Source organism: Nomascus leucogenys, chromosome 6 (assembly GCF_006542625.1).
Source record: "Nomascus leucogenys isolate Asia chromosome 6, Asia_NLE_v1, whole genome shotgun sequence".
Classification (NCBI taxonomy): Eukaryota; Metazoa; Chordata; class Mammalia; order Primates; family Hylobatidae; genus Nomascus; species Nomascus leucogenys.
In genome coordinates, this window is record NC_044386.1 from 109,905,917 (window position 1) to 109,918,154 (window position 12,238).

Genomic DNA, 12,238 nt, shown 5'->3' on the forward strand with positions numbered 1-12,238 from the left:
GAATGGGAAGGCAACTTGGAGATCATCTCTAGTTCAGTAATCGGTTTATAAATGAGGTGATTAATACCCTCAGAATGTGAGAGGTTTTGCTCCCAAATCATACAACTAGTGAATGAGATCTTTGGGTTCCAAGGCCTGGATTCTCATCACTATTTACTGTTTATAGGAGGACAGATGTGCTGTAGCCTCTTGCTACTCAAAGTGTGGTCCCCAGACCAGCAGCACTGGCCTCAGCTGGCAGCTTGTTAGAGATGCAGAATCTCAGGGCCCATCTCAGGCCTGCTGAATCGGTATATGATTTTAACAAGATCCCCAGGTGATTTATGTGCACAGTAAAGTTTGAGAAGTGCTGAAGATAGCTTTGTTGAAGTAAAAGAAAAAATATACTTTTATTGGATGCTAGTGTTTTTCTCTAGGGTGGACTCAGGGTGTGGGGTGTAGAGACTAGTTCTCAGCAAATCTCTGGACCACTCCCCTAAGTCTCTTTTCCCTCTCCCTGCTTTCAGTTTATGGGCCCATACACATACATGCAAACACCCATGTGTACACACACAATCACATATGCATGCATCCATACATCTACATTTTCACACACACACACACACACACACATACACGTTTATGATCTGGCTTCCGCCCTACCCTCTAGCCTGAACCCTCACCAGGTTCCCTTACATGAACTATGCTCTACTCACGCTAGGCTACTTACGAGAAGTTGCCCAAACATATCAGACTTTCTTTTTGCCTCAGTCACCAAATGGAAATCTGACTAAATTCTGTTTTTCTTTCAAGAACAGCTCAATGTCTTTCTCTTGGAAGCCTTCCCACATTGAGTAAATTATGTCCAAGCTTTGCTCTTCTTCTGGGTTTTAATAATACCTGACAGATACCTTTACTGAGCACCTTTTTTTCTCACTCATAGATAATTATACATTTTATTGTTTATCTCCTTGAAAGGATGGAACCATTCTTCACTTGGCAAGCAATACTGGGGGTGAGGAGAGGAAGAAAGAATGAACTAATGTAGAGCAAAGGAATCTAACAAATGCTTATCTATAAAGAGCACCAAAGTGTAATAGTTAAAGGATCAAGTTGGTTTTTTTAAAAGATAAAAGTGACAAACTTTTAGCTAGACTAAGGAAAAAAGAAGGCTCAAATAAAATTAGAAATGAAAGAGAAGACATTACAACTGATACCACAGAAATATGAAGGATCACAGGAGATTATTATGAAAAATTGCACACAACCAGTTGTGTAATCTGGAAGAAATGCATACATTCCTAGAAACATGCAATCCACCAAGACTCAATTATGAAGAAATAGAAAATCCTAACAAACCAGTAATGACTAAAGAGATTGAATTAGTAACCAAAAACCTCTCAACAAAAGCCTAGGAACTGCTGGCTTCACTGTTGAATTCTACCAAACATTTAAAGAATAATTAATGCCAATCTTTCTCCAACTCTTCCAGAAAATTGAAGGGGAAGGAGTATTTACAAACTCATTTTACAAGTCCAGCATTACTCTGATACCAAAGCCAGAGAAGAACACTACAAGGAAAGAAAATTACAGGTCAATATTCCTGATGGACACAGATGCAATAATCCTCTACAAAATACTAGCAAATTAAATTTGACAGCACATTAAAAGGATCATACACCATGATCAAGTGAGATTTGTCCCTGGCATGAATGGATGTTTCAACATATGCAAATCAATAAATGTGATACACTACATTAACATAATAATGGATAAAAATCATATGATCATCTTAATAGATGCAGAAAAAGCATTTGACAAAATTCAGCACCCTTTCATGATAAAAAATCTCAACAAATTAGGTATAGAAGGCCACATATGACAAGCCCACAACTGACAATCATAATCAATAATGAAAAGCTGAAAGCTTTACCGCTAATATCAGCAACAAGACAAGAATGCCCACTCTTGCCACTTCTATTCAACATAGAGCAATTAGGCAAGAAAAAGAAATAAAAGTCATCCAAATCAGAAATGAAGAAGTAAAATGGTTTCTGCAGATGGCATCTTATACATAGAAAACCCTAAAGACTCCACCAAAAAATTGTTAGAACAAATAAATTCAGTAAAGTTGTAAAATAAGAAACCAACATAAAAAATAGTAATGTTTCTATATGCTAACAATGAAGTATCTGAAAACAAAATCTAGGAAACAATCTCATTTACAATAATATTAAAACATACTTACGAATGAATTTAATCAAAGAAATGAAAGGTCTTTATACTGAAAACCGTAAGACATTGATGAAGAAATGGAAGAAGACACAAATAGGTGGAAAGATATCCCATGTTTATGGATAGAATTAATATTGTTAAAGTATCTATGCCGCCCAAAGTAATCTACAGATTCAGTGCAGTCCCTATCAAACTTCCAATGGCATTTTTCATAGAAATAGAAAAAAAATCCTAAAATTCATATAGAACCACAAAAGATTTGGATAGGCAAAGCAGTCTTGAGCCAAAAGAACAAAGCTCATAGCATCACACTACTTGCTTTCAAATATACTACAAAGCCATACTAATTTAAAAGAATGGTACTGGCCTAAACACAGACATATAGACCAGTGGAACAGAATAGAGAGCTTAGAAATAAATTCACACATTTATGGCCAATTGATTTCCAACAAAAGTGCCAAGAACACACAATAGGGGAAAGCAGTCCTTCAATAAATTGCGTTGGGAAAACTGGATATTACATGCAGAAGAATGAAACTGGACCCTTATCTCACACCATATACAAATATGCTACATTTCCTTAAGTCTTGACATTGGTTGTAACTTGAAGAAAGGTCCTTCTTGCATGGTAATAACATAGCTGGCCTTGCTGGCAATTGCTGTTTTTCACTTCTACCATGTTCTTCCTTCCTAATATCCACTTTGCCACACTTTACCCTGGAAATTCTCTCCTTAAACACAATCCACCAGTTGAGGGCTTTTGCAACACAAAGACTTTCCTTGCTTAAAAAATTACAGCATTTCCCTTATCTGCAGATTATGTACCTAAATGACTGGTCTTACGGCTATCTCAGTTTTGGTTGATCTGTGTTAGTCTGTGTATATGTGAGGCCATTTTTAAGATAACATTTGTAAAAAGTCATATTTGTATAGCACTTCCAATTTGCCACAAATATCGCATTCCACCATTTTGTGTCTATGACACAGAAATTCTAGGATAAGTAAAAATGAATATTGTATTTTGTAAACATTATATAGTCTCTCATCTTTTGTCTTTTCTCTCTATTCTCTTCCTCCTTTCCCTCATTGCAGGGATGATAGTCTACTTGGGAATGATGGCGGGGGCCTTCATCCTGGGAGGCCTGGCTGATAAGCTGGGAAGGAAGCGAGTCCTCAGCATGTCTCTGGCCGTCAATGCCTCCTTCGCCTCCCTCTCTTCCTTCGTGCAGGGATATGGAGCCTTCCTCTTCTGCCGACTCATCTCAGGCATCGGGTATGTTCTTAGGGAGCTGGAGCTGGACCCTCCCAGACCAATGGCCCATCCATTCTGGTACTCTAGCTCCGAGAGGTAACTCCAGAAACCCTTGGATTGACTGAGTTTTTGTTTGACTTTCAGGATACTATATTAAAGTTGAACCTTAGAAAGAGCTAGGGTTAGGATTAGCCTCTGAAGTCAGCATGCAATGTCAAAATAATCCAAGACTGCTTCCCACATGTAGAGAGGAACTACCTGGCCGGTCTCTCAGATTCACTGGGTCCTTTCACCACAGAGCCTAAGATGGGGTATAGGCAACTTGGTTTCTGCTATGACCATTTTTAGTGTATGACTTGATTCTTTCTCTCTGGCATTTTTCCTTCGCAGTATTGGGGGTGCTCTGCCGATTGTTTTTGCCTATTTTTCTGAATTCTTGTCTCGGGAGAAACGAGGAGAACACCTCAGTTGGCTGGGCATCTTCTGGATGACTGGGGGCCTCTATGCATCTGCCATGGCCTGGAGCATCATCCCACACTATGGTGAGCCATGGCTCAAAACAGCCCAGGGGCCCCTGTTTCTATGGCTCCTGCACCCAAACTATAGTTCCTATCCTCAGCCTTATTCCATGTACTCATGCACAGTTCCCGTATGTGACCTTGATCTTTCTTAACAACTTCTAACATTGCAGACACATTGTTAATTTCAATTCAATGTCTTTTTTGAAAAATATATCCTGTCCTCCCTCTCTTCCTCCCCTTCCTTCATTCTTCTCTTTCTCCTTCCCCCTCTCCGTTTCTTGTTTCCTTACTTTTATTTGAAATAATTTCAACCTTCATCTCCTCCTCCAGCCCTCCTCCCCCTGAGCAAGTTAGGCTTTGGTAACCTGATTGAATAGATGACAGGTATGTGACAAAAGCCAAGAGAAGTTGGTGACTTGCTCAAGGCTATGTCCCTGGCATGTGGTGGAGTGGGGGCTGGAGTCCTGATGTCCCCTCGGGTGCAGTAGGCTTGTACTCTTTCTGCCCTAGTGCCTGCTGTCACTCTTGTTTGGCCGTGAAAGTGCAGCAGCCCTTATAGACAAGGTCATGGTTTCAGCCGGGACAATTTTATTTTCATGGATAATTGTAAACACTGTATTCTCTGGACAGAGACCTGGCAACATCAACTTTTACTACTGGTTTCGTCAAGAGCAAAGTAGGGAGAAGGCAGCAATTTTGACTTTGATTCTGCTTTTGGAGTATACTGAGTAATACTATCATCATCATTCAAAATCATTTTTGGTAAATCACTGATTATGAGTATAGGTTTAGCAGTGATTTAGAATCCTCAGACCCCGAGGGGGTAGCAGACAGCTGCCTCTGAAGCTAACCGATACTTTACCACCTATTTATTGTCTTGTTTTAAATATGACCCTCTCTGCTGTGCTTTCTGAGCTAATGGAGGCTCCATGTATATCTTTTTAAGAACAAGCTTTGGTTTAGACAGTACCTACTGTATTAGTTAAGGTGTTACTGGGTACGTTACCCTCACAAGCTGATAAACCCTGAAATCTCAGTGTTTTAACACAGTGAAAGCTTCTCCGTTATGTGAGGTCCAGCTGGCATTTCTAATCTGCAGGTGGCTCTGCTCCATCAGTAATTCTGGAGTTTAGACTCCTTCCATTGTGTCATTCTGTCATCTTCAACATACAGCTTATAAAGTCTCCGGTTTGGGGAAAGAGAATGGGCAGTTGTAGATTGGCTAAAGGCCAGGAAGTGGAGCACACTCACCATCTCCGCTCACATTCCAGCAGCCCCCGATCTGTAACATGCCCGCACCCTTCTGCAAGGGACACTGGGTAACAGTCTAGCTGTGTGCCCACAAAGTAGAGGAAGTGGGTTTGGGAGCACCATGTCATCTTTGCCATATCTAGTACTTGAAAATTCACTGGATTTTATATCAGAAACAGAAGAAATATGAAAAGGAATAGTGAAATAAAGAGTTGAAGAGTTTTCCAGCCAATTCTGTCATTCTAGTTCTCCATAATTTTAGATACAAAATTGTATTACTGCTACTATCAGGTTCTGCAAGACATCCCTCACTCAGATGCACACTTTAATTGCCCTTGTACTATGTACTATGCTGTTGATTATATGGTTTTGAGGCATTGCTTTCCTTTTTCTTTTTTTCCTCACAATTATTGGTATAATATCATTTTCTCTGTTAGCTGGTCCAAATGTTTGAATACTAAGGGATTATTTTCACTTCTTTTTTTTTTTTTTTTTTTCTGAGACAGAGTCTTGCTCTATCGCCCAGGCTGGAGTGCAGTGGCATGATCTGAGTTCACTGCAACCTCTGCCTCCCAGGTTCAAGCATACTCGTGTCTCAGCCACCCAAGTAGCTGGGATTACAGGTGTGTGCCACCACATCCAGCTAATTTTTGTATTTTTAGTAGAGTCAGGGTTTCACCATGTTGGCCAGGCTGGTCTCCGACGCCTGACCTCAAGTGATCCACCCGCCTCAGCTTCCCAAAGTGCTGGGATTACAGATGTGAGCCACAGTGCCCAGCTTATTTTCACATTTAAATGAAGTGATTGAAAAACCTTTTATGGAGGGAAGCAGCTGAAATCTAAATAAAAGCTGAATCCAAATAGTGGTGCTGTGTGATATGGGACAAGTCAATCCATCTTTTCAGCCTTGGTTCTTTCACCTATAAAATGGAGGGGAGAAAGGACACAAAATGAATCAGCTCTAGATATACCTGCCAGCCCGAACCTTTGGCTTTGGCAATTCTTGGTGTGCACAGAGGAATGAATGTTGAGAAAAATTCCAAGATAATTCTAGTACTCAGGCCAACTTCCCTCCTGGAAGCATTAGCAATATGAGACTTTCTGTTTGCAGACTGCTTGTTTCATGGGGAAAGCCCGCCCTCACACTTGGCCAATGAGAAAGGGTCTTTGATTTCCCTCTGATTGGATCAGCCTTGGTCATGTGTCCACCTCAGCCAACCACTATACACCAAGAGATGCAGGTCCAGAAAGGTTTAGATCCACTTCCTTTCCCATCCCTGGAGCTAGGGGTAGGGTCAGTCCCACCCAAACCACAGGTGTGCAGTACAGTGGTGAAGAAAAGGCAGGAGGATGTTGTGAGGGAAGCTAGCAACCCACATCTTGTTTTCAATTCACAAACACACACACTTACACAGACACACACGCTATTGTCTAAGTGTCTGATTTCTAGGAAAGCAATAAAAGAATTCAGGTTGGGGACATGTTGACCAACACAGATGGGATGTCCATGGCAGAGGGGCCCCGTGGTAATTGTCTGACCACTGCGGGCTGACAGCAGGGCTTGTGGTTAAATATTTTACCCCAAATGAGATTATTATTCTAAATTACGTAACTCAGGAATGGAAAACTAAACATCCTATGTTCTCACTCATAAGTAGGAGCTAAGCTATGAGGATGCAAAGGCATAAGAATGACACAAGGGACTTTGGGGACTCGGGGAAAGGGTGGGAAGGGGGTGAGGTATAAAAGACTACAAATTGTGTGCAGTGCATACTGCTTGGGTGATGCGTGCACCAAAGTCTCACAAATCACCACTAAAGAACTTACTCATGTAACCAAACACCATCTGTTCCCCAATAACCTATGGAAATAAAAAATTAAAAAAATTATTTTACCCCAGATGGACAGGACATTTCCCTATGTGTATGCCTGTATGATATCTGTGACTTTTATATTCCATTTTAAAATAAAAGCCTCCTGGATGATCAGGCTGAATTGAAACAATTGTTCACTTGGGGGAAACCCATCCCAGAAATGTGGTAGGCTAGAATCACAGTGTAACAAGAGCCATTATTTATCTTAACCCTCAGATGTTTTGTCCGCAGTGAACCAGACATTTGGTGGTATTTTCCAGTGTGCCTAATGCGTTAATCTTCTAACAAACGCAAGTGTAGCTTTAGAGAAGAGTGTGTGTACAGCTTGTGTAAACTGTTTAATTGATTTTGCAAGAATAAAGTAAGGGGAAGCCTTGGCACCAGAAATTTGAGTGACTGGCTCTTTGAGAAAGAAAATTACAAAGCTCAGAATGTTTTCTTGTGAACTCATGGGTAAAGCTCAGAAAAAAAAATGGATATATTATGGAAGATTAATTCCCATTGTAGTCAGCATTACCAGCTGTTTGTGAAATCCTGACAGAGAAAAGTAGGGCAAGCTAGAAGATCAGCAAACAGAGCAATCCCTTCCTCCAAATTAATATTGTTCCAAATATTTAGAAGCAGCTTGCCATTTAATTTTATTTAATTTAGGGCCCTGAAGATGTGCCTAATGAATGTGATAAATGCAGATTACTGAAATCACCATAAAAGCCATAGAGGCGTGAGGGAATAATGGATTTTGTATAATTTGTGCATCTTATCATAAAGAAAAATGTGACTGAGAAGGAAATCGAGTAGGGCAAATTTTAAATGGGTATTATTTTTCATCTTCAAACAGGCAGACCTGTTATCCTAAACTAGGGTTTTTAATTGACCACAACAAGCAAGCATGCAGCTTACTGCTTGAAAGGGTCTTGCCTCACCCAAGCTGGAGGGCAGTGGCCTTTGAAGCTTACTATAGCCTCAAACTTCTGGGCCCAAGTGATCCTCAGCCTCCTAATGGTCTTTGTAGACCGCCTGATGGAGTCTCATGGCACAAGAAGATTAAAACAATGTCTCCAATTTTAATAAATTTTTGCAATCCAAAAAAAAAAAAGATCTTTTTGAAGCAGAATACTTTATAAACATAACTGCTTCTGCCCCTCTTCCCTGGTTATCCATCTGAGTTTGACTGCTGTGTGGTTTTGATCACCTTTACTTCTAATGATGCCAGAATCGTTTTTGCACGTGAGCTGAGAATGTGTAAATATTGCTATGGTTTTATCTTCCTCTTTCTAGTGTTACTCCCAGGAGAAAGGAAAGGCTTTTTAATTAAAATTAAAATGAATGAACAAACCTCAGTGAGATGATAAGAGACCAAGCTGGGCAAAAAGAGATTTGATTCTGATTGAGTGTATTGGATGAGGTTTGTGTTCAGTCGCTGTGGCCAAAGGTGTCCAAGGGACCACAGTCCCACATTTCCACACCGGGATTCCCTCTACCTAGTCTTTTAATTGTACAAATAGAGTAGAAAATGTCTGCAGGAACAGCAGGTAATTGGTTAGGAGTCTGCTGCGAGTAGAACAAGTTGAACCACAACGGGGAGTAATAAAAATTCAAGGCAAGCTGTTTGCCACTGGAGTTGGCCATATGTTATATTTCTAAGTAAATGAAATAGAAGTTTTATATCCAAATAACTACTGCCCTCTAAACTTTATAAATTGATATGTTTAGTTACGTAGTCTTGTCTTTCACAAATACCATTTGAATTGTCTTCAGAAATACTTTATGGCATGAGAAAACCAGTCTATTTTATAACCTCGGTTCTATTTTTTTAAAATTCTTTTGCTGATCTTTGCTGACATTTATCTGTTTTATTCAACATCCTTGGCACTAAATGTCATGGAGCTATTTCTAAAAAAAAATCAAATGTACTGTCAAAGCAGGTGAAGTATGATGGGTTGCTAGGAGCGTTCACACATAGCAAATCTGTGGAGGTATCATTACCTGTATTCTACAGCTGCGAAAACCCACCAATGCAATTTGATGGGATCAGACCAGAATTTGAACTCTGATCTCTGTGACTGCAAAAGTCTAGGCTCTTTCCACTTTATTACTTGAAAGAGGGAAGTTTGCCACCCATGAGACTATTCAAAACAATGCTTGAATGTAATTTCTGAATATGGGTTTTAGCGATGCTTTGAATAATGATGATTGAATAGGAGCTAGTTATCTTCCCATTTCAATGATGATGGGATGCATTTGAACGTAGAAGTTCAGTCTCTCATTTAAAAAATGTGTGTAGTCGTATAACAACTTACAGTGTTTTTCAAAATGTGGTCCTGAACCCTTTGCACTGGATCACCTGGAGCTGGCATTGCCCTTTGACGTTGGAAAGAGGGATCTCCAATAGAAGCCCTGGGCCATATGAGGCCCTACTCTGACCTTCCTCTGGCTGCACCCCTTCCCATAAGGCAAGGCATCTCTGAGGCCATGACCCCCATCCCCATCTTCATCCAGATTATGCCCTGGGTGCTCAGGACCCAGGAATTCCCATAGACTCAAGAAATCAAGACAAGAGTGCCCATTCTCATCACAGTGGTGTGTCCACGCATGTCTGCATGAGGTCCCTCATTTGGAAGGAGGGGATGGGGGATTGAAAAGGGGATGTGGCATATGTGGGTGTAAATTCTGGGCCTAGACTTCTAGCTTGTTGCTTGTCAAGGCAGGCAAATAGAATATGTTTCATTTAACAATTTGCCATCTTAAAATATAATGATTCTATAGAGAGATGGGCTATTGCTTCTGTTTGTACTCTTATCCAGGGGTCTGTAAATGTCAGGCCGGGCCTGGACCTGGGGATTTGTCAGAATGCAGATTTTGACAAATTTGCAATGTGAGAAATATCATTTTGCAGATTTGTCAAGATGCAGCTCCTATCCCAGGCTTATGACTCAGAAGCTTCGGAGGCACAGCTGAGGAGTCTGCATTTTAACCACCTCCCTGGGTGACTCTCTTGTACCCTGAAGTTTGTGAGCCAGGGCTTCAGAGTCACTCTTCTGTAGAGGAAAAGATCATGTCCCAGAAATCCTTTGACTGACTGCTCCTTTGCAGGCTGGGGCTTCAGCATGGGGACCAATTACCACTTCCATAGCTGGAGAGTGTTTGTCATCGTCTGTGCTCTGCCCTGCACCATGTCCATGGTGGCCCTGAAGTTCATGCCAGAGAGCCCAAGGTTTCTGCTAGAGGTGAGTCAGTGCTTTTCCACCAGGGTGAGAGCGACAGAACAGCCACAGGAATGCAGCCTCGCTTCCGTCTCTCAGCCCGTAGTCCCACATTCTCTGCTGCTTATGTGTTGCAAATTCCCCCCGGGGTCGGCTGACCTCACTCATCATTAAATCTGGCACCCTGCCTGCTGTGTTGGTGCCAGGTCATGGATTCACGGACTGCAAATGCTGGATGGTTCAAGAGCTTGTGGACCCCAGAGCAGGAGCTCTTTCCCAAGGCTGTGCAGTGGTGGAAGGGCAGCTTCTGAGCTGCCTCACGGCACCCACTGTCCCCCAAGGTCCTGATTAGGAAGTTTTTTTAGCCTGGGCTACACAGGGAGACCTCATCTCTACAAAAAAAAAAAAAAAAATTAGTTGAGCGATTTGGTGCATGCATGCCTGTGGTCCCATCTACTTGGGAGGCAGAGGTGGGAGGACTGCTTGGGCCCCAGAGATCAAGGCTGGAGACAGCCATGGTTATGTCACTGCACTCCAGTCTGGGCAACAAAGAGACACCCTGTCTCAAAAAAATAAAAATAAAAATAAGTAAATAAATAAATAAATAAATAAATAAAGGAAGCTCTTTAGAGCTGCTGTTTTTCCGTGTTTGGCACTGACAGCTATGGTACAGCTTGTTGCTGCTCCTAAGCCCTTCAGGTCTCTTAGCTACACAGGGTCCCCAGCCACCAGACAGCTGCATCTGTGTCCTGAGAGATGAGTCCCATGAGCCTTCCAACAGCAGGGGAGCCTCCTGCTTGCAGAAGTCAGACAGTGCAGGAGCAGGCCGAGGGGCAACAGGACCTTGAGGCTCTTCCAGCCCCAATCTGCAGAGTCCACTTATCTGCCTCCTTCCTAAGCCATCTGCAGAGTGATCCCCCATGTCAAATGTCCGTGTTCACCCCTTTTGATCAGGAGGCAGATGCAACAGGGAGTTTTGCACCCTTGGTCGGATGTGAGTGTCCTAGGGCTGCTGTAGCAAAATGCCACAAACTGAGTGACTTAAAAGGACAAATTTGCCTCACAGTTTCAGAGGCTAGAAGTCCCAAATCAAAGCACCAGCAAGGTCACGCTCCCTCACAAAACTGTAGGGGAGACTCCTTCCTTGCCTCTTCCAGATTCTGGTGGTTTGCGGCAATTTTGACCATTCCTTGGCTTGCAGCTGCATCACTCCAGTCGTGGCCTTCATCATCACATGGCATCCTCCCTGATGCCTCTGTGTCTCCATATGGATGTCTTCCTATAAGGGCAGCAGTTATATCGAATCAAGGCTCCACCTACTCCAGAATGTCATAATCTTAATTTAGCTAATTGCACCTGCCACAATGCTATTTCCAAATAAAGTCACTCTCTGTGGTACTGGGGATTAGCACTTCATCATATCTTTTTTTGGGGGATACAATTCAACCTGTAACACATTCTTTGCCTTATCTCATCAGTGATGAATGTGCTTCCCACACCACAGTCCATTCAACCTTATAACTGTGATTAGTTACTCAGAGTGTATAATGATGATACTACCTAGCATTTACACCTTGAAAGCACAACCTTATTATCGTTGTGAGAATGGCTGGGGATGGAAGCTCGTCCTGGTCTTTCACAGGTCCTAGATGGTAATAAGTCCATGTGCAATTGCCTCAGACCTGATAGGAATGCTCGTCTCAACATTCCCATTGAGTTTGTAGGATTTTCCACCCCTAATGAACAGAAGGCAGAGTCAGCAATGAATTTTTCCTGTGTCTTTCCTTGGTTTCACCAGATGGGCAAACATGATGAAGCCTGGATGATTCTCAAGCAAGTCCATGACACCAACATGAGAGCTAAGGGGACCCCAGAGAAAGTGTTCACGGTGAGTGTGGGGTTGCCTGCCAATAAGAAGGGGGT

General features: G+C 42.0%; 1 protein-coding gene across 2 annotated transcripts in view; it reads left to right on the top strand.

Annotated features, from left to right (window-relative positions):
* The window catches only part of SV2B (synaptic vesicle glycoprotein 2B), a 108,860-nt gene that overhangs the window by 61,545 nt on the left and 35,077 nt on the right, over positions 1–12,238 (top strand). For both annotated transcript variants that reach the window (XM_012507144.2, XM_030815053.1), the window contains exons 3-6: positions 3,307–3,487; positions 3,857–4,008; positions 10,206–10,339; positions 12,114–12,203. In XM_012507144.2, coding sequence (XP_012362598.1) covers positions 3,307–3,487; positions 3,857–4,008; positions 10,206–10,339; positions 12,114–12,203 — 557 coding nt within the window. The remainder of the gene's footprint in view (positions 1–3,306; positions 3,488–3,856; positions 4,009–10,205; positions 10,340–12,113; positions 12,204–12,238) is intronic.